This window comes from Capricornis sumatraensis, chromosome 8 (assembly GCF_032405125.1).
Source record: "Capricornis sumatraensis isolate serow.1 chromosome 8, serow.2, whole genome shotgun sequence".
NCBI classification, from domain to species: Eukaryota; Metazoa; Chordata; class Mammalia; order Artiodactyla; family Bovidae; genus Capricornis; species Capricornis sumatraensis.
Window position 1 is genome coordinate 65,525,848 of NC_091076.1, and position 22,792 is coordinate 65,548,639.

General features: G+C 39.8%; 2 protein-coding genes across 3 annotated transcripts in view; one reads left to right on the forward strand and one right to left on the reverse strand.

The window, feature by feature from the left end:
- Positions 1-4,131: 4,131 nt before the first annotated feature.
- On the reverse strand, positions 4,132-5,446 carry ZNF830 (zinc finger protein 830). Its single transcript, XM_068978682.1, has one exon. The coding sequence runs from the start codon at positions 5,444-5,446 to the stop codon at positions 4,325-4,327; it is 1,122 nt and encodes a 373-aa protein (XP_068834783.1). The 3' UTR covers positions 4,132-4,324.
- Positions 5,447-5,637: 191 nt separating this feature from the next.
- Positions 5,638-22,792, forward strand: part of CCT6B (chaperonin containing TCP1 subunit 6B) — a 35,417-nt gene continuing 18,262 nt past the window's right edge. Inside the window, exons 1-7 of one of the 2 annotated variants that reach the window (XM_068978351.1) lie at positions 5,638-5,774; positions 7,601-7,664; positions 8,213-8,347; positions 11,142-11,315; positions 17,000-17,103; positions 20,831-20,941; positions 21,103-21,262. In XM_068978351.1, coding sequence (XP_068834452.1) covers positions 5,638-5,774; positions 7,601-7,664; positions 8,213-8,347; positions 11,142-11,315; positions 17,000-17,103; positions 20,831-20,941; positions 21,103-21,262 — 885 coding nt within the window. The remainder of the gene's footprint in view (positions 5,775-7,600; positions 7,665-8,212; positions 8,348-11,141; positions 11,316-16,999; positions 17,104-20,830; positions 20,942-21,102; positions 21,263-22,792) is intronic. The other variant, XM_068978352.1, reaches the window with a different exon arrangement.

Sequence of the window (22,792 nt, forward strand, 5' to 3'; positions counted from 1 at the left end):
TGAAAAGGGTGAGAGGTGTACAGAGTAGTACTTACAATCATTCTAACACAGGCATACCTCATTTTATTGCACTTTGTAGTACTGCTTTTGTTTTTACAAATTGAAGGTTTGTGGCAACTTTGCATTGAACTAGTCTATTGGTGTCATTTTTCCAACAGCATTTGCTCATTTTTGTGTCCCTGTGTCACATTTTAATAATTCCCACAATATTTCAAACTTTTCCCATATTGTATTTGTTCAGTTCAATCGTGTCCGACTCTTTGCGACACCATGAACTGCAGCACACCAGGCCTCCCTGTCCATCACCAACTCTGGAGTTCACCCAAACCCATGTCCATTGAGTTGGTGATGCCATCCAACCATCTGATCCTCTGTCATCCCCTTCTCCTCCCGCCTTCAATACCTCCCAGCATCAGGGTCTTTTCAAATGAGTCAGCTCTTTGCATCAGGTGGCCAAAGTATTGGAGTTTCAGCTTCAACATCAGTCCTTCCAAGGAACACCCGGGACTGATTTCCTTTAGGATGGACTGGTTGGATCTCCTTGCAGTCCAAGGGACTCTCAAGAGTCTTCTCCAACACCACAGTTCAAAAGCATTAATTCTTTGGTGCTCAGCTTTCCTTTATAGTCCAACTCTCACATCCATACATGACCATTGTTATGGTCATCTATAATCAGTGATCTTTGAGGTTACTACTGTAGTCACTGAAGGCTCAGATGATGGTTAGTATATTCTACAAGAATTTTTAAATTAAGATATGTATCAATACTTTTTTTCAAGACATAATGTTATTACACACTTGATAGACTACAGTAACTTTATGTATTGGGAAGTCAAAAAATTTGTGTGACTTGCTTTATTGTTTATCACGGTTGTCTGGAATGGAACTTGCAACGTCTTTGAGGTGTGTCTGTAAATGCTGGATGCATTAGTGTGTGTGCCCGTGTGTGCATGCTCAGTTGTGTCCATCTCTTTTGTGACCTCATGGACTGTAGCCTGCCAGGCTCCTCTCTCTATAGGATTTTCCAGGCAGGAATACTGGAGTGCGTTGCCATATCCTCCTCCAGGGAATCTTCCTGACCTAGGGACTGAAATGTCTCTTGTATCTCTTGCATTGACAGGTGGATTTACCACTTCGCCAACTGGGAAGCCCTGGCTGCATTAGGGAAAAAGTGAAAGTGAAAGTGAAGTCACTGTCGTGTCCAACTCTTTGCAACCCCATGGACTGTAGCCCACCAGGCTCCTCCATCCATGGGATTCTTGAGGCAAGAGTACTGGAGTGGGTTGCCATTTCCTTCTCCAGGGGATCTTCCTGACCCAGGGATCGAACCCAGGTCTCCCGCATTGTAGGTAGACACTTTACCATCTGAGCCACCAGGGAAGTCTTTAGGGGGAAGTTTCTAAAAAGACAACATGACAAGACATCTTTGGGAACAATTCTTAGAATTTGGGAACATGGTTGGTATTTGCAGTCTAATGCAAAAGCTGTTTCACATAGCTCTAAGAGGTATAAAGAAGCTCTCCAGGGCATGGAGGATCAAGAAGGATTCAACAACTCCTGTTGCTGTCTATATCAATCTCAGATTTAACAAGAATTCACTGGCTTTTGATCAAGGACCCATTACTCATGCTCTGAGTTTTGAGAGCTTTTGGGTCCTCCTAAAAACCCAGTGGGGGGTTTACATGCTTGGCACTCCTTAAGCTCTTCTTCAACTGTTACAGTAAAGGACTCAATGACCTCAAGGCTACTCAACTGTTGACTCAGTGAAAGTGCCAGCTCCTTGGAGAACGGCATTCAAGGCCCTCCTTGGTTTGTAACCTACCTTTGCAATTGCCCCTCCCTTTGCAATTCCTGTTGTCAGGAATGAACACTGTTCCAGTTAAATCAAGCTGCTCACTACCTCCTGAGGATGTTCTATTTTCCATTTGGATACCTTTATTTTTCTGGCTGTTTGGTGCAACATGTGGGATCTTAGTTCCCTGACCAGGGATCCAGCCCATGCCCCATGTGAAAACTAATTTCACATTCTTTTTACTTTTTCATGTAGGTACTAGAAAATTTAATATATGTATGTGGCTTGCATTTTATATATGTGTATGCTCAGACGCTGCTGTATATGACTTTGAGACCCCAGGACTACAGCCCGCCAGGCTCCTCAGTCTGTGGAATTCTCCAGGCAGGAATACTGGAGTGAGTTACCATTTCCTTCTCCAGATTTACCTGACCCAGGGATCGATCCCACATATCCTGCACTGCATGCAGATTCTTTACTGCTGAGCCACTGATTTTTAATTAAGAATATGTTTTTTTAAAAGATTTCTTTTGACGTGGACCATTTTTAAAGTCTTTATTGAATTTGTTACAAGATTGCTTGTTTTATGTTTTGGTTTATTGTCTGCAAGGCATATGGGGTCTTAGCTCCCTGAGCAGGCATCAAACATGCACCCCTGTATTGGAAGGCCAAGTCTTAACCCCTGGACCACCAGGGAAGTCCCTTGAATTAGTTTTAATATACAGCGCCCCTCTAGATCATTAGCCCACTCTCTTAGGCCCGTGTAGAAGTGAGCCCACCCTTCAAGCCCTACCTTGTACTGTCTCACATCCTGAAATAATATGATAAATGATAAAAAAAATTCTAAGTTTGGGTTCATATATTTGATGCAGACATACCCTTTACATTATCAAACTGAAGTTACTGTCAGATCAGCTGGACACATCAGGAAAGCAAAGCCTTTTTGCCAAAGGCATAGGACAATTAAAATGCTCTGGAAGCATTAAGATAACTTCTTACAGGCACCCATACTAGAGAAACTCCAAACCCCTGAATTCCATCTGTTCTTCACTTCTAGTCACTAAGATGTTAGCTCTTCCTATGAAATTCTTCAATTCTATTACCTTTCAGTACATACCTAGTCTTAGTTGCTTTGCTTTTAAAATCTAGTTTCCAAGTAGTTTCCCAGCTTCCTGCCCCCTACCCATGTTCATTCCATTCTATATACTGCAACTAAAATAATCTTCCGTATTTTCTGCAGATGTAACTCTTGGCTTGAAAACTTTCTTTTTGCGCAGTGTCTGTAGGAAGAATTCTTTTGTTCAACATTCAAGGCTTTTTCATACCTTAACCCTGGACCTAAAACCTGGGTTTCAGGGAAATCAGACTGAGCTTATGTAAATCACTTAGAACTCTGCCTGGCTTATATTTAAAGAAAGTCTTAGCTATTACCTCCTTCTTACAACTGATAGAACCTGTTAACTCTAATTTACCACAATATTTAACAATAAAATCTAAGATTAGGTGGAATATACATAAAACATAGTATTTCTGTTATGTGACAGTAAACTTGTGGGATTTGTCATTTAAAGAAAAAATAAAGCCTGGGAAAATGTAAATGTGTTCTGGATTTAGCACAGTGGTGCCCAAATTTTAGCCTTATTAGAATAATGGGAAGCTTGCTTTTTTTTTTTGGCCAAGCCTCACAGCTTTCCGGGATCTTAGTTTCCTGATTAGGGTACCAGAGATTGAACCGGCGCCCATTGCAGTGGAAGTGCAGACCCCTGACCACTGGACCATTTGGGAATTCTCACAGAAGCTGGGAAGCTTTCAAAACTAATACAGGTGTCTGAGCCCCACTCTAGCTTTACTGAATCTCTTCAATGGTAGGGGCACATGAATTTTAAAAAAAGCTTCACACGATTCACGTACACTTTTTAAAAAACTTTGCATGAAATTTTCATGTGCACCTACAACCAAGAATTACTGGTTTAATACAGAAACTCTGGATTAAGGTAGTTGATCATGCTTGGCATGTATCTTTCACTATGTTCTCGTGGAACATGGTTTTATAAAACAGAGAACTAATTAGCTCTGAATAACTTGTTATTCATGAGCACTGTTTTTAAAAAAAACAAAATAACCTTGAATTTGATTTATGGAGTTGGAAAAGAACAAGTCATATATACCGCAAACGTCACACTTGGTTTTCATTTAAAAGCTCGTCTGTTAGTCTGACTTCTATTAATTTATAAATTTCAAACCAGAATTCTTAAGTAAATATATATTTAGTATGTACAACATTTACAGTTTTTACAACCCAAACTTTAGCTATATAAGTGTGTGAAAAAACTGGCATTTAAGTATGTAATACTTCAAAAACACCTCTACCTCAAAAATATTTTACACCAATTTTCCGAAGTGGTCTCTTCGCAGGCTCATTGTATCTCAACAATCCAGTTAGGTTACCAAATCTCTAGGCATGGAGTAAAGGGTACTGTACTGAGACAGCACTTTCTACACAACAGTACAAAATCGTGGGTCTCTGAAACCCTATAACAAAGCTCCCTTCACTCTCCAATCCTGAGACAATAAATCCTGTAGCTCCCCCTCGTCATCGCTGTCAACATTCTCCTCTTCCTTTTTCTGCAGTTCTTTTATGGTCAGAACCTCTTTAAGCTTATTTTTTATTTCATCCTGGCGATTCCGCAGCTTTTCCACTCGACGGTAACACTCAATCTGCTCATCGATCTCCCCAATCTGTCGGTCCAACCGTCCCTCCTCATCCTCTTCGGCAACTATGGCTTCGGAAATAGTGTTGACCTGTCTCATAGCTTTTTGAAATTCGTCCCATTCTTTGTCCATCTGGTCCTTTGGGGCATCAACCTTTCGTACCCTCGCATCTATCTCAGGGTCGTCAAAAAACCCTTCCGGTAATGCTTCCGCAGTGTTTTCTCTCCTTTCCACTACTTTTTCATGTATTTCTGCTTTCTCAATGGACCCGGAATGAGGGATTAAAGGGGCCTTGGGAGGATTTGTATCCGAGAAATTGCTTGGCAGCCTACTACCAGATGCTTCCCGCGAGGAGGAAAGTGAGTGTTCCTTGCTCTGTGACTTGGACGGCTGCTTACAGGCATCCCCTTTCTTCCCTTCTCCTCTTCCGCCTCCCTCCTCCTCCTCCTCGTCCTCCTCGTCATCATAATCAGGGAGTAAACCGAGTCCCGAAGCCTTACCGACGGTCGCCCTAGTGGACTCCTTCCCGGCTTTGTCAAAGTTGGTGGGCAAAGCGGACGTGGAGGGCTGTACCTGAGGAACCAGGGAGGCCTTCGCCCTTTTGGCATCTTGGCTCTCAGAGTCCGGCGGCTTCCTCTTGGTGGACTGAGGCACTGCGCTGGCGGACGGGCCCTGGGCTGCTTCCTTCGCGCCTTTCAGCTCGGCCACTTTCTCTCGGTGCTGCTTTCCCAGGACGTGAGTCTGCCACAGGAGCTCGCTCTTAACCGGAGTGTTACACAGGGCACAACTCAGCTGCCCCAAGCGGTTGTACTTCGCGAATGGAGATTCTATCCGTTTCCGGTTGGTGCTCAGACGCTGTTTCTCCTTCATCAACCGCCGCAGTTCGTCCTGATTCACCACTCGCTTCCCCGCGGCAGGCCGAGCTGAGGCGGACGACGCCATCTTTGCGATCCGACCGGAGGCGATCCTGGCTTCCGTCCCGGCGACGCCTGATGACGTAACGTCCTGTCCGGACGCGGATTGGCTGAGGCTCCGGGACGTAAGCGGTGGCGCCCAGATTTCCTTCAGTAACGTATATCCCTTCAGTAACAGGCGATTTTTGCCTGTAGGGTCGCTTCTCCGATATTCTGTTCATGGCTGCGATAAAGGCCATAAACTCCAAGGCTGAGGTGGCACGGGCCCAGGCAGCCTTGGCCGTCAATATATGCGCCGCCCGAGGGCTGCAGGATGTGTTGCGGACCAACTTGGGTCCCAAGGGCACCATGAAAATGTGAGACGGCCTTTGGAGCGGCGGTTAGGGCATCGGGGTTTGTTTGGCATCGGGGCGCCCTGTGAGGCAGAGGTTCCGCAGAGTTTGGAGCGATGTGGACGCATTTGTGGGCCTGCTTTCCCTCGTTTTCATTCTTGCCCTGAGTTCATCTCCTGCCTGGTTGAGGAGGAGAAATGCTCCCCGAAGAAAGGGCTCACGAGTGAAGCGGCGACCACCCCCCGCCCCCACCCCCAACTTCTTGTTTAGGTTCATATGCAGTTAAAAGTTCATTATGTGTCTGGAATGAAACATAAGCTCTCTAGCTCTCTTGTCTTTAAAGAGTTTGGGTTTTGTTTGGCAGTGTGCTGTAGTGGAGAGGGCTCGGGCTCTGGAGCTTGGCAGGCTTGGGTTCAAATCCAAGTTCTCCTTTAGATTTTAGGTCCTTAGGCAAGTTGAACGCTCTGTGCATACGGTTCGTCATATCTGTTCATCCTTTAGCATGTATTTATTTAGGACCATTATTTGCTTTAGAAGAGAGTGGGGATGGGAAAAAGACTTCCCTGGCTGTCTACTGGTTAAGACTCCCGGCTTCCACTGCAGGGGGAGCGGTTAGATCCCTGGTGGGGGAACTAAAAGATCCGTCATGCCGCGTGGTGTGACCAGGAAAAAAAGAGTGAGGGGAAGAGACTAGTGAGGGCAGTGATGAGTTGTAAGAGGAGAGATACAGTCTCAGAAGAATGAGCAGAGTAATTAATATTAACAGTAAAAGAGGGCACTGATTATGTCTAGTTGGGATGCTGGGAATATAGAGATGACCAAGCTACAGTTTCTGTTCTGAAGGAGTTCTGGTAGAGATGAATGTGCTAATGGTTTTATATATATATATATATATAATGTATAGCATATATTGTACTGAGGAAAGGGATTATAATTGATGACAGAAGGGAGAAAGGAAAGCTTCTCAAATAATAGAATTTTTCCTCAATCTTGAAAGAGGATTAGAGTTCACCAGTTAGAGAAGGGAGTAAAGGCCGTCTAGGTAGAATAACTTCAGGACCAAGAAAGCCCAATGGTATAAATCCAACAGAAACGAAACCAAACATGATTTATTAAGGGAACCACAGGATTTTCCCACAAGATCTCACTTGGTAGAAGAAGTAGAAAAGGATAGACATTCCCCAAATTGGGAAAGGTAAACTATGTCATTGTAAAATAGCTTGGATTTTACCTTGAAGGTGATGGATAACATGAAAATCGTGGAAGGAATTTTTTTTTTTTCAGGTAACTTACTGAATCACATTGTCTTTGAGCTTATAAATGCAGTGTGGAGGGTAGATTCCAATTCAGAAATATCAGGATGCTAAGTAGTCCAGATTAGAGATGATGATGACAGCGGAAATGGCAGGAGAGGGTAGATTCAAGAGACCTTTAGATTGTAGGGTTGACCGAACTTGATCTTATAAACATGAAAGATAAAGGAAAAAATAGTTCAGTGAATGAATGTAACATTTCACAAAAATAAGAAACCTGCAGAAAATTCACAAATATGTGGTTTTTAGACTTCCAAGTACTCTCCCAAGTACCAAACCACTGTTCATAACTCATCAACTGCTTCTATCCTTAGACTTGTAAATCCTCCTTTGGAAATGAAATCACCATTGCAGTCCATCTGGGGAGAAGTGATATTGTGGGTTGCAAATGGTGGTAATTACTGTGGTATCCCCCATGATATAATGGAAGTTTTCCACACCCAGTTACTTATATTAAAGATAGTGGAGTGGCAAGTACTGGAAGTGTCTTGTTTGGCTCTTGCCATATGAGGTTAATAACCACTGTTTTCTGAATAGGCTTGTTTCTGGTGCAGGAGATGTCAAACTCACCAAAGATGGCAATGTGCTGCTCCATGAGATGGTGAGCTGATGTTGCTGACTTAATAAACCTTGATAAGTCATAACTGAGGACATAGTACAATTTGTATGTCTTTAAACCAAGGCCATCAGCTAAATACTGCTGTCATGAGATATGTTTGTTGGATAAACCTTAGGGGGGAAAAAAGTCTTTTGACTGTTTTCAAATCTTACACATAATAGCTTAGGGATACTTCCAAATTAGTTACATTTTTTAAAGGCACTGCAGTATGTTCTTTGTAATCATGGGGAAAAAAATTCCTTGCAATTTTAGTAAATATATTCATCTTCAAGATTGAAGGATTTAATCTTATTTTGGAAATGTCATTGCATTCTGAAGCAGAGATGCTTTTATAAAATGTTCAAACCTCATTAGTTCTCAGTTTTTAACTTGGTTTTGACATTTATTATGTATGATAATACAGAACTTGTGAACTAATAGAATGAAGCTTATTTAACTTCTTAATTTTACTTTTGACCCTTATGTTAGCTTGCTTGTGGTGGACTCTTTCTCTCATTCTTTCTGTTTTGTAATCTGCTTACTTTTTTCAGCAAATTCAACACCCAACAGCTTCCTTGATAGCAAAAGTAGCAACAGCCCAGGATGACATTACAGGAGATGGTACTACTTCAAATGTTCTAATCATTGGAGAGTTACTAAAACAAGCTGATCTTTATATTTCTGAGGTATTAGAATTTCATAGAATGCACATTCATGTGGTATTTTTGAATAGAAAGTTATTTATTTTTTGTTAGTAAAATGGTTTAATTTTAGACTGCAATAATTAATTTTTATCAAGATGCTTTTGGACAGTTATGAATAGAAATAACAATGAGCCTTTTTGCCAAAATAATGCCTTTTTATTGAAGTGATATACCTAACCTTAACCCTAAAAAATAAAGTATTTGAGATACATAAAAGTTAAAAAATTAGCCATGTACCCATGACTAATGGCCTAAGAAAGAAAATATCACTGATAAGGCTGAAACCAAATTATGGACCTTTTAAAAAAATAACTAGAGGAAAATTATTGAAGCTTATCCACACTGTGAATTTACCTACCTTTCTAATTTCAGTTCCCTTTGTAAATAGTCTACTGTAGCCAGATGCCTTTGTTCACTGGCCTGTGAAATAATTACATACATTTCTACCTCTGTGCCTTTGTTCAATTTGTCTTTTTTTTTTTTTTGTATTATTTACCTGTCTTTTCTAGTTAAGTAGTTGAATTTCTGCTCTTTATAGGGCCATTTTAGCAAAGCGTAATCTGGTCAAAGTGCTCAAAGGATCACTTCTTTGTGTTTCATTTAGTATTGGGAATTGTCTATTAATTCAGTGCATACAACTTAGGATGCTTTTGGCTGTAAGCAGTAAAAACTTGACTAAAAGTCACTTAAACAGTAAAAAATTTTCTCCCATAGCAAAAAATAGAGCAATAAAGCAAGCTTCTAGGGTTCATTGATTAAAAATTTAGCAAGTCATCAATTGCCCAGGTCCCTTCTGTCTCAGCTCTTGCACTTATGATGCTGTTTCATCATGGGCTTATTTCCATCCTGAGTGAAAGACTGTCAGAAGAGATCAGGCGCCCTGCTTCCCTTACTAATCCTCAGCAGGAGAGGACAAGAGAAAACAGTTCAGTCAGTCATGAGCTAGAAGTCCTTCCTTTATATGATTGGGCCAGTATTGGTCTTATGTCCATCCTAAACCAATGACAGTTTTTGGGAAATTGACTTAATCTAAAGGTAATCAGGAAGAACTCTCTGCAGGAAATAGGCCTGGGCTGAATCTTTAGGATAAGAAGGAGTGAGCCTGATGAAAGAGTGACAGGGGAGGAGAATGACATCCAGGCAGAAGGGACAGCATGAGCAGAGGCACAGAAAAGAGAAACAACTGGTGTGTGTCCACAGCTTGCAAGCAGTTTGGCGTTGGTGGAGTTTAAAGTGATGCAGACAGTAGTGAATAGGCACTTAATATTAACCAAGAAGAGTATTCATATTAACATATTAATGAGTTAATTAATGGTCAGATGGGCATTTCAGATATTTAGGGGACAGTTTAAGAGAGTCAAGACTGATGTTTTTCCTAGTAGTCCAGGTGAGAAGTTGTGAGGTCCTAGGCTGAAGAAATGTTTTGAAAATGATTAATAACACAGGCTCAGGCATCAGGTCTTGTGGGTTTAAATCCTGACTCTGGCTCTTACTAGGCTGGTGATCTAAGCCTTTAAGCCTAAATTTCCTCATCTGTGAAACAGGAATAATATCAGCACCCAGTTCATAGTGTTGAGGGGACTGAAATAATACATGTAAAGTCCTTAGAACAGTGCCTGGTACAAATGCTCAATAAATGTCAACTTTTGAAGTTACTGTAGGACTGATGTAAATGAATGGAGGATGGGAATAAATTAGAACTAGTTCCAGCCTTCAATAAGTTTATGTATTACTTTCCACAGTAAGCAATAGTGCTTTTTCAAAAAAATTTTTGTTATAATGTCAGACCTATAGAATATTTGCAAGAATACTTCAAAGGGTAACATTTCTCTCTTGTTCATATATATATATATGTTATATATATATACCATATATTTATATAGTAATATACATATTTTTTCTAATGGTATAAGAATAAGTTCCAGACATGGTGATCTAAATATTTCAGTGTATCTTTCTTAAAACCACGGAATTCTCATCTATAACCACAGTATAGTGATCAAAACAGGACATTAATATAAACACACTGATACAGTACTATTATCTGATCTGCAGGTTTTGTTCAAATTTCATCACTTATCCCAATACTGTCCTTTATAGCAGAAGAAAATTTAGGCTCATGCTTCATATTCAGTTGTCATATAGCTTTAGTCTTCTTTAAGCTGGAATAGTTCCTAAGCCATCTGTTGTGTTTCATGACATTGCTGACATAGCTACTTTTAGATTATAGGCTGTTTGTTTTTTTTTTTTGAAGAAAGTCCCTCAGTTTGGATCTGTCTGTTTCCTCATGATCAGATTTGGGTTATGAACTCTCGGCAGGAATGCCATGGAAGTGCTCTTGAGGTCTTAATGCAATCTATCAGGAGGCACATAGTGTGTGTGTGTTCCATGCTATGGTGTTAACTTTGAACTTTTTGTGAAAGTGCTGCCTATCTGTCATTTTTCTCCAAACTGTGCCGGTTCTTTTCCTCTGCATTACAGGGAGTCTTGTGCTCATTTGGAAGAGTACTACACAACAATGTGTTATAGTTTTCAAAAATAAGAATAACTTTTGTAGTTTTTTGTACTGTCATATAATATAAACAATTTTTCTGTAAGTTTGAGATTGTTTTAAATATGAAGCACTGAAAGAGTACTTTTATAAATTACATACCTACACTTATATTTAGTGGCAATGATGTGAGTAATTACCTTTTTTGGACAATCCTATTAATAGGAAAGGATTGTTAATTTTACTTTGTATAACTTACTTTATAGTTTTATTTTGTTGTATTAGGGCCTGCACCCTAGAATAATAGCTGAAGGCTTTGAAATTGCAAAAATAAAGGCACTTGAAGTTTTGGAACAAGTTAAAATTAAAAAAGAGATGAAAAGAGAAATCCTTTTAGATGTGGCTAGAACATCTCTACAAACTAAGGTTCATCCTCAACTGGCTGATGTGTTAACAGAGGTATGTAGTTAAACCTTTGCAGAATGAGTGCAGACTAACACATGGTGACATTTTTCTTTTTCTTATAAGATAATCAACTATTCGTGTGTGCTTGTGTGTGTCTGTGTGTGTGTGTGCGTGCACGTGCGTGCGTGTATGCATGTGCGTGCGCTCAGTTGTGTCCTACTCTTTGCAACACCATGGACTCTTTGCTTCTCTGCCCATGGAGTTTTCCAGGCAAGAATATTGGAGTGGGTTGCCATTTCCTCCTCCAGGGGATCTTCCCGACCCAGGGATGGAACCTGCATCTCTTATGTCTCCTGCATTGGTAGGTAGATTCTTTACCACTGTGCCACCTGGGAAGCCCCCAATAAACTATGACATGTGGTTCTTTTGAACATACAATAAAATATAGAAGACGGACATTTATTTATAGGCTTATTTATAGAATAGATTTGATTGGTCAGAATAGTATGTGTAATTTTTCAAAAGTGTCATATTAAACCTTCTGTTAAAAAAGTTGGGCTTGGCTGCCTGTGGATCACCCCCTCTGGACACCATTGGAGTTATATACTGGTTTCCTAAAGCTAGAGGTCCATATTTATTATGCGAGGTTGGGGACATAGTTTTGACAGTGTACCTTGTAATTGAGATTACCACTTTAATGAACATGAGGGAGTTGATAGATAATATTCAAATCTGGGAAATGTATACTTGTTTACTTATAAAGGTAGAATATATAAATATAATATCAGGACAAAGTTGTGGATTCTGGGAAGGTTTTTTTTTATCAGATACCTATAGTTTGATGATGTTATCATTGTTCTTCCGCTTTACTGTTTTTGAAACTTGAGTGTTAGTGTATCAGGAATGAAGAGATCATAAGACATTGACATATAAATCAGAATTGTATCTTACTAATTTACTTTGAGAAATACAAATACCAAATGGACTGAAACACCTGAGTTCTTTCTACTCAGTTCTTCAGTCAGTTCAGTCGCTCAGTCGTGTCCGACTCTCTGCAACCCCGTGCGCTGTAGCGCAATAGGCTTCTCTGTCCATCACCAACTCCTGAAGCTTGCTCAGACTTAAGTCTATCGAGTGAGTGGTGCCATCCAACCATCTCATCCTCTGTCGTTCCTTCTCCTCCTGCCCTCAATCTTTCCCAGCATCAGGGTCTTTTCCGATGAGTCAGGTCTTTGCATCAGGTGGCCAAAGTATTGGAGTTTCAGCTTTAGCATCAGTCCTTCCAATGCATATTCAGGACCAATTTCCTTTAGGATGGACTGGTTGGATCTCCTTGCAGTCCAAGGGACTCTCAAGCGTCTTCTCCAACACCACAGTTCAAAAGCATCAATTCTTTGGTGCTCAGATTTCCTTTATAGTCCAATTCTCACATCCATACATAACTACTGGAAAAACCATAGCTTAACTAGATGGACCTTTGTTGGCAAAGTAGTGTCTCTGCTTTTTAATATACTGTCTAGGTTGGTCATAGCTTTTCATCCAAGGAGCAGCGTCTTTTAATTTCATGGCTGCAGTCACCATCTGCCGTGATTTTGGAGCTCCCAAAAATAAAGTCTGTCACTGTTTCCACTGTTTCCCCATCTATTGCCATGAAGTAAGGGGCCAGATGCCGTGATCTTAGTTTTCTGAATGTTGAGTTTTAAGCCTGCTTTTTCACTTTCCTCTTTCACTTTCATCAAGAGACTTTTTAGTTCTTCACTTTTCTGCCATAAAGGTGGTGTCATCTGCATATATGAGGTTATTGATATTCCTCCTGGCAGCCTTGATTCTAGCTTCTGCTTCATCTAGCCCGGCATTTTGCATGATGTATTCTGCATATAAGTTAAATAAGCAGGATAACAATATACAACCTTGACATACTCCTTTCCCAATTTGGAACCAGTCTGTTGTTCATGTCCAGTTCTAACTGTTGCTTCTTGACCTGCATACAGATTTCTCAGAAGGCAGGTCAGGTGGTCTGGTATTCCCATCTGCTGAAGAATTTTCCACAGTTGGTTGTGATCCACACAAAGGTTTTGGCATAGTCAATAAAGCAGAAGTAGATGTTTTTCTGGAGCTCTCTTGCTTTTTTGATGATCCATCGGATGTTGGCAATTGGATCTCTGGTTCCTCTGCCTTTTCTAAAACCAGCTTGAAATCTGGAAGTTCATGGTTCATGTACTGTTGAAGCCTGGCTTGGAGAATTTTGTGCATTACTTTGCTAGCGTGTGAGATGAGTGCAACTGTATGGTAGTTTGAACATTCTTTGGCATTGCCTTTCTTTGGGATTGGAATGAAAACTGACCTTTCCAGTCCTGTGGCCACTGCTGAGTTTTCCAGATTTGCTGGCATATTGAATGCAGCACTTTCACAGTATCATCTTTTCGGATTTGAAATAACTTAACTGGAATTCCATCCCCTCCACTAGCTTTGTTTGTAGTGATGCTTCCTAAGGCCCACTTGACTTGCCCTCCACTAGCTTTGTTTGTAGTGATGCTTCCTAAGGCCTACTTGACTTTGCATTCCAGGATGTCTGGTTCTAGGTGAGTGATCACACCATCATGGTTATCTGGGTCATGAAGATCTTTTTTGTATAGTTCTTCTGTGTATTCTTGCCATCTCTTCTTAATATCTTCTGGTTCTGTTAGGTCCATATCATTTCTGTTCTTTATTGTGCCCATCTTTGCGTGAAATGTCCCCTTGGTATCTCTAATTTTCTTGAAGAGATCTCTAGTCTTTCCCATTCTATTGTTTTCCTCTATTTCTTTGTATTGATCATTGAGGAAGGCTTTCTTATCTCTCCTTGCTATTCCTTAGAACTCTGCATTCAAATGGATATATTTTTCCTTTTCTCCTTTGTCTTTTGCTTCTCTTCTTTTCTCAGCTATTTGTAAGGCCTCCTCAGACAACCCTTTGCCTTATTGCATTTGTTCTCCTTGGGGATGGTCTTGATCACTGCCTCTTATACAGTGTCATGAACCTTCATCCATGGTTCCTCAGGCACCTTGTCTATCAGATCTAATCTCTTGAATCTGTCTGTCACTTCCACTGTATAATTGTAAGGGATTTGATTTAGGCCATACCTGAATGGTCTAGTGGTTTTCCCCACTTTCTTCAATTTTACGTCTGAATGTGGCAATAAGGAGTTTACCTGAGCCACAGTCAGCTCCTGGTCTTGTTTTTGCTGACTATATAGATCGTCTCCATCTTTGGCTGCAAAGAATATAATCAATCTGATTTCAGAATTGACCCTCTGGTGATGTCCATGTGTAGAGTCTTCTCTTGTGTTGTTGGAAGAGGGTGTTTGCTATGACCAGTGTGTTCTCTTGGCAAAACCCTGTCAGCCTTTGCCCTACTTCAGTTTGTACTCCAAGGGTAAATTTGCCTGTTAGTCCAGGTGTTTCTTGACTTCCTACTTTTGCATTCCAGTCCCCTATAATGAAAAGGACATCTTTTTTGGGTGTTAGTTCTAGAAGTTCTTATAGGTCTTCATAGAACCATTCAACTTCAGCTTCTTTAGCATTACGAGTTGGGGCATAGACTTGGATTACTGTGATATTGAGTGGTTTGCCTAGAAGCGAACAAGATCATCCTGTTGTTTTTGAGATTGCATCCAAGTACTGCATTTTGGACTCTTTCGTTGACTATGAGGGCTACTCCCTTTCTTCTGAGGGATTCTTGCCCACAGTAGTAGATATAATGGTCATCTGAGTTAAATTCACCCATTCCAGTTCATTTTAGTTCGCTAATTCATAAAATGTTGACATCGCCTGTTTGACCAGTTCCAATTTGCTTCGATTCATGGACCTAACATTCCAGATTCCTATGCTATATCGTTCTTTACAGCATCGGACTTTACTTCCATCGCCAGTCACATCCACAACTGAGTATTGTTTTCACTTTGGCTCTGTCTTTTCATTCTTTCTGGAGTTATTTCTCCACTAATCTCCAGTAGCATATTGGACATCTGTCTACCTGGAGAGTTCATCTTTCAGTGTCATACCATTTTGCTTTTTCATACTGTTCATGGGGTTCTCAAGGCAAGAATACTGAAGTGATTTGCCATTTCCTTCTCCAGTGGACCACGTTTTGTCAGAACTCTCCACCATGACCCATCCGTCTTGGTTGGCCCTACATGGCATGGCTCATAGTTCATTGAGTTAGACAAGGCTGCTGTCCATGTGATCAGTTTGGTTAGTTTTCTGTGATTGTGGTTTTCATTCTGTCTGCCTTCTGATGGAGAAGGGTAAGAGGCTTATGGAAGATTCCTGGTGGAAATGACCTACCGAGGGGGAAACTGGGGCTTGTTCTTATGGGCGGGGCTGTGCTCAGTAAATCTTTAATCCAGTTTTCTTTTGATGGGCAGGGCTGTGTTCCCTCCCTGTTGCTTACCAATAAGAAAACTGACTGGGGAAATCAAACTAAGAAATTAAGGCATTTTCTTGCTAAGCAGAGTCTATATGAAGACTGCTATATTTTCTGCTTTTAGATTACATATATCACTTTGCCCAGCATCCTCCAGCTATCTAATTAGGGCCCCCATTCTCTTTTGGAGCTATAAAACACTGTATACTCTCACCTTCCAGTGCTTTATCATTATTCCTCATTAGGCATCAAACCCCTATATCATATTCCCTCAGTAAACTTTTCGAAAATACAGATTTTTTCCCCTTTATTTATATTTTAGGATGGTTATACTATAGCACTTAATTTCTGTAGTCAGTTATTTTCATATTACTTTCTGAGTTAAGCTATAGGCTGTGTTGTGTTGTGCTTCTCAAATTTCATACCCCTGGGGATATTTGGCAGAATAAATGAGACATATCTTTCTGGAGTGTCAATTTTACTTTACAATTTTGAGGAAAAGCATTATTTTCACATTAAAACAAATGTGCAAAACAATGCTGTAAATCAACTGTACTCCAGTAAGAATTAAAAACAAAAAACAAATATATATTGTGGCATGACATGGAAAAATTTCATGGTAAAAGAGAAGACTTAAAAATTTCATGTTGTTAGAGTGAGCAAATTTGACCTCTTTCCTTAGATTACATTTCCTTCTTGTCCACTAAGGTGTCCTTTGGTGGAAAAGTCTGAGTAGTGTTGGTATAGTAGGCTTGGCAGTTAAAGACACCTCTGATTTCTAGTCCTGACTCCACTACTACCTGTTAGACTTTATTTAAGACCATAATTCTTAAAGGGTTTGGGCCTGATAATCTCTGAAGTTCATGTAGGCTCTAAAATATCCATTGGGATTGGTTGTCATTAGAGTCCCTGCTGCTGCTGCTAAGTCGCTTCAGTTGTGTCCGATTGTGTGACCCCATAGACGGCAGCCCACCAGGCTCCCCCATCCCTGGGATTCTCCAGGCAAGAACACTGGAGTGGGTTGCCATTTCCTTCTCCAGTGCATGAAAGTGAGAAGTGAAAATGAAGTCGCTCAGTTGTGTCTGACTCCTAGCGACCCCGTGGACTGCAGCCCACCAGGCTCCTCCATCCATGGGATTTTCCAGGCAAGAGTACTGGAGTGGGGTGCCATCGCCTTCTCCAAGTGTCCCTGAGAAAGCGGTATTTTTTTGACTTGCCCTGTGTTTTGGAGGCTGAAGCACTTTATCTGCTTAGTCTAGTGATCAATTTACTAGGGCCAGTGGTTTCTTTCAGTAGACCAAGTAGTTGACTGTTGTAATTCATTTCTCTTTCAGGCTGTGGTGGATTCTGTTTTGGCAATTAGGAGACCGAATTATCCTATTGATCTCTTCATGGTAGAAATCATGGAGATGAAGCATAAATCGGAAACAGATACAAAGTAAGTGACATAAACTTTGACAGTGCATAGAGTCTAGAATACTTGATTATCTGCAGATATTCTGTCGTTAATTTCATTAGTTACTTTTATTCAGCATCTTTCCATTTGTTTAGCATATATTAATTGGATACTTAACCAGCAACCATTCACTTGTTTTAGGTGCTAGGAATGAAGAGTAAACAAAACAGTTTCTTTAAGAATCTTACATTTCCAATTGAAAGAGATAGTGAGCACATCCTGCTAATAAGTGCTGTAAAGAGGCTAGAGCAGTTGTGTGTGTGAGCATGTGTGTGATTTTAGGATAGTCAAGGAAGAACATTGTGATGAGAAAGTAAACTAAATATCTAAAGCAGTCTTTGAAGAAATTAGGGGGATAGCCGTGTGAACATCTGGAAAAAGAGTGCTCTAAGCAGAGGGGATAACAGTGGAAAATGTCCCAAGGTAGGTGTGTTTTGAGGTGTTCTCGCGTGCCTGGGTCATAGGAAGAGAAAAAAAGAAGGTGAGGTCAGAGAGGTAAGATGGTCAACACTGTCTAAGTATGTGTGTAGTATGTACTCAGAGTGAATAGCACCTTGTTGATTTTGGACTTAACTTATTTTAAACATTCTATTCTGGAATAGTCTAAACACATACAAAAGTAGAATAGAATAGTGAATGAACTCCCACATATCTGTCACTCATCTTTATCAATTTTCAACATATGGTTTGTCTTATTTTTACTTTATATGCCCCCTTCTCTTTCTTTCTATACTTCTCTTTCCTTTATTTTGTCCCAAATTTGGATTATTTTGAAGCCAATTCAGATGTTGTATTTTATCTGTAAATACTTTATTTTCAATATATGTGTGGGTGTTTTTACGTATTTATAGAAGTTCTGTTTGGTTTGTCCTTTAATCTGCCTTTTCATTTTGTATGGTTTCCTGTTCCCTGCAGATCTTTTCAAACTTACTTTTCACTTCTTTAAACAGAGTTCACGTTTAATATTACAATGTTTAAAGTTTTGTCTTTTCTATTCCTGTTGTTCACTGTATTTTGTTGGTCCTCACTCATTGTGCTTTGTTTCCAATGTGTGCCATTGATTGTGTTGAAAAAAGTATTTGTAGAAATAAGAGACCTAGGCTGAAGCTGCCTTTGTACGAAGAGGATTTGAGTTTGCTGCTGCAAGAAGCCCAGAGACTGCTTTAAACTAAAGCCACAGCTTGAGGTTTTTATTGAATATCCAGTTGTTGGGAATTCTAACTACAAGTTCACATGAGGGCTGCTGGTTTATACCCTGAGTATGTAGCCTTTTAAGTTCACTTAATGTGAAAAGAGTCTTCTACAATACTCTCTACTTTGGGTAATCCTTGAGCTTTTAATTCTTTCCCCCTCTCATTATAAGATCAAAGTTCAGATATGCTTGAATTGTGAGATGGCTTTAGGGTGAGTACCTGCAGTTTTCTAGTTACCCTCTGGAGTTTCTATTTTGTTTTCTGTTTTGGAAAGAAAACTTTTGTGGCTCTGTATGTTTTGTGGCTCTCCAGTATTTTTAAGGGTTGTCGTTGTTTTTAATCCAGCATTTTTAGTTGTTTTTGGTAGTAAAGTTGGTCCAAATTACTATTGCTGAGGGCAAGAAGTTCTTGGTTTATATTTCAGAAGAATCTCAGTGGTTGTTCTGTGGCAAGGACACTGTGGAGCAGGGAGTATAGTGCAAAGGCAGAGACAGGAGATCTGTTAGGAATCTGTTGTAATACAGGTGAGAGATGGAAAAAGGTTTGCATCAGGGTACACTTAGAAAGAAGGAGCCCCAGGATTTGTTGATGGTTCCACATAGAATGTGACAGAAGCAGAGGATTCAAGGATGTCTCTTGGGTTTTGAATGAGCAGCTAGAAAAGCAGAGATGCCATTTCTTGGGAAGCAGCAGGTGTGAGGCAATAATCAAGAGCTTGGTTTGGGGACTGTTATGTGTTAGGTGCCTATTAGATGTCCATGTGGAGATGCTGAGTAGGGATTTGGAGGGAGGTGTCAGGAATTCAGGTTAGAGGTCTGGACTGGAAATATATATTTGGGAGTCATTGGTGTATGGATGACTGAAAGCTCTGAGAGTTAATTAGACCATCTGGAAAGTGATAAAGGTAGAGAAAAGAGGAAGTTTAAAGGTTGAGCCCTGAAAACTGCAGTTTTAGAAACTGAGAAGATGAGGAGGACTGAACAAGGAGACTGAAAAAGGGTGGTCAGTGAGAAAGGAGGAAAGCCAGGAAAGAGCAGTGTTCCAGGAGCTGAGAGGATAAAGGGTTTCAAGAAGGTGAGAGTAACCTGCTGTTGACAGCTTGAGCAAGTTGCGAACTAATTGGCCATTAGATTTGGAGAATGTTTAAGGGGTGAGGGTGAGAGTCAGATTGAAGGTGTTCTCAAGAGAGAATGGTTAGGAGAGAAGTGAGGATGCAAACACCGACAACTCAGAGGAGTTAGCTCTAACGGGGAGCAGAGAAGTGGGGCAGTAGCTCGAATGGAACATGGGAATGGGGTCGAGGGGGAATAATTTTTTGTTTTAAAGATGAGAATTACTATGGCAAGTGTGTACCCTGATGAGGATGCTCGTGGAGGCAGGAACAGTTGATGCAGGGGAAGAGGGGACAGTTACAGGAGCCAAGAGGGGAAATGGAATTCAGTCCACAGGTCGGGGAGTCAACCTTAGAGAGGAGGGAGCATGGGCATTTCATTTCTGTTTCTAGGAGCTTGAGGTTCAAGTGCTGGTAGAGGTCGTGATGGGACAGAGTGTTTATTTTCCCAAGCAAAGTCATTTGCTGAGGGTGAAAAGCAGTAGAAGAGTGAAGGAGACTTGAAGAGTGAAGAATACTGAACATGTAGTTTCTTTCTTTCTTCCTAAATAAAATGTCTTCACATTCAGTTAGGAGTTGGCGTAATCCAGTTAGAGGAAAATTTTGTAAACTTCCCTATAATTATGTTCAACTATTTAAAAAATCACTTCTTTACATTAATGAATAACAAATATTGGTTATAAAAGATTCATAAGTAGAAATGCATTTCCTAGTTGGGTGTAAATGAATTTTTGAAAGTTACAGAAATATTTGCTCTTGAAAGGTCATTTGGAAAACAGGAAAAAAGCCCCCCGCTCCCCGCCGCCCCCCATCGATTATCTCTGTTCCTACCACCCAGGCATAATCCTACTCTTAGTTTTCTTCTGGTTTTCCTTTTCAATGCCAAGGAGCTTATTAAGAATAGTGATAATCATACTTTATAGGTGATTTGTCATTCTCTGCTTATAAATAAAGCTACCCCTGTAAATATTTTTTTCATGTTATTACGTGGTTTGCATGACTAGCCCATAGTCAAGTCATTGTCTGCTGAGCAATGTCTTATTGTTGGACATTTAGGTTAACAGTTTTTAGTTTTTCCATATAATTAGTTTGAACAAATGTTCCTTAGAAACTCATTGTGTATCTCCCTTTCATTACTTGATCAGCTGTGTCACATGTTTTGAGGCACATAATTTAAAGAATAATTCTGGATTGACTTTTCATTGTCACTTCACAGTCACACTGTGTTAAAATAGGTTCTCTTTTCTAATTTTATTAATTATGTGTTGGGTTTGAAGCTGGTATAAGGCAATAGTGTGTAACAATTGCTATGGCAGTTCTGTTACCATTTTAAGAGTATAATTTTAATTTTATACTAAATTTAGAGTGTATATTCAAAATAAGAAACAGTGCATATTTTTACTAGGTTGATCAAAGGGTTAGTTCTGGATCATGGTGCCCGTCATCCAGATATGAAGAAACGAGTAGATGATGCATTTATCCTTACCTGTAATGTATCACTAGAATATGAAAAAACGTAAGTGTCCCAGTTACTCTTTGTATTCTTTGAAATTGTTTTTTTTCTAAAACTGTTTTTTAACCCCTATTTTTACCTACCAAATGTTTACTATAAACCCTTTCTACCTTCCTGTTTTTCCCTGCCTTACTTTTACTAGCTTGTCTTTATTAATCTTCTAGTGAGGTGAGCTCTGGTTTCTTTTATAAAACTGCTGAAGAGAAAGAGAAATTGGTAAAAGCGGAAAGAAAATTTATTGAAGACAGAGTACAAAAAATAATAGACTTGAAAGACAAAGTCTGTGCTCAGTCTAATAAAGGATTTGTTGTCATTAATCAAAAGGTGAGAAAAAAGTTTAGATTTTTAACTGTTTGTAAATATTCCTCAGTGTTTTTCCAAGTGTGGTTTGTGGGCCCCATGTTAGGGCATATCTGTGAGGTCAAAACTATTTTCATAATAGTAATAATAATGCCTTTTACATTTTGTTGGTGTCTGCAATGATGATGCAAAGCAGCGATAGGTAAAACCGCTGGCACCTTAGAACAAATCATAGCAGTAGCACCAAACTGTACTACTCATCATATTCTTTATTGCCAAATCACCCCACATACAAAAAGGGCAGTTTCATTTAAGATTGTTTTGATGAAATGGGAAAACTTAAAAATTTTATCAAATTTTGATCCTTGAAATTGCACCTCTTTATTTTTTAATTGAAGTATAGTTGGTTTACAACATTGTGTTAATTCCAGGTGTACGGCATAATGGGCTTCCCTGATAGCTCAGATGGTAAAGTACTCGCCTGATTTTTGTGGATTATACTCCATTATAGTTTATTATAAGATAATAGGTACATCCCTGTGCTATACGGTATATCCTTGTTGATATATGTAAAAGATAAAAGATATAAAAGATAGAAGGCTTATCTATTTTTTAAAAACTTAAAAGACTTCTTTTTATGTTTGGCTGTGCTGGGTCTTCGTTGGGCATTTTTTTTTAGTTGCAGTGCACAGGTTTCTCACTGGTGGCTTCTCTTGTTGTGGAGCATGGGCTCTAGAGCGCAGGCTCAGTAGTTGTGGCACACAGGCTTAGATGCTCTGTGGCATATGGGAGTTAGCCCATGGCATATGGGATCTTCCTGGATCAGAGATCGAACTCATGTCTCCTGCATTGGCAGGCAGATTCTTTACTGCTGACCCACTGGGGAAGCCCTTATCTGTTTTATGTATAGTAGCTTGTATGTGTCCATCCCATACCTTGATTTGGTTCTCCTTGCTTTCCCTTTTCCCTTTGGTAACTACAGGTTTCTTTTCTACATCTGTGAATCTGTTTCTGTTTTGCACATACATTGATTTGTATTACTTTTTAGGTTCCACATATAAGTGATATCATATAGTGTTTGTCTTTCTCTAACTTATTTCACTGAACGTAATATTCTTTCAGTCCATTCATGTTGCTACAGATGGCAGTATTTCATTCTTTTTTATGGCTCAGTAATATTTCATTGCATATATATACCTCAATTTTATCCATTCATCTGTTGATGGGCATTTGGGTTGCCACCATGTCTTGGCTATTGTAAATAGTGCTGCTGTGAACATTGGGTGCATGTATTTTTTTAAATTAGTGTTTTCTGGAAATATACCCAGAAGTGGATGTATCCTTTTATAATTCTGTGTCACAAAATTTGAAAGATGGACAAAATACTTCTGCTACGTATCAAAATAAGGGTCTTGAAGCTCTTGTGTAATTGAGTTGCAAGCTAACATAGCCACTTTTTTCATGGAATGCCATTTTTACTTGAAAGAATGACTGACAGGATGGTTGTTTAGACATGGGTATTTGGTAGGTTTTTCTCAAAAATGACTGAAACAG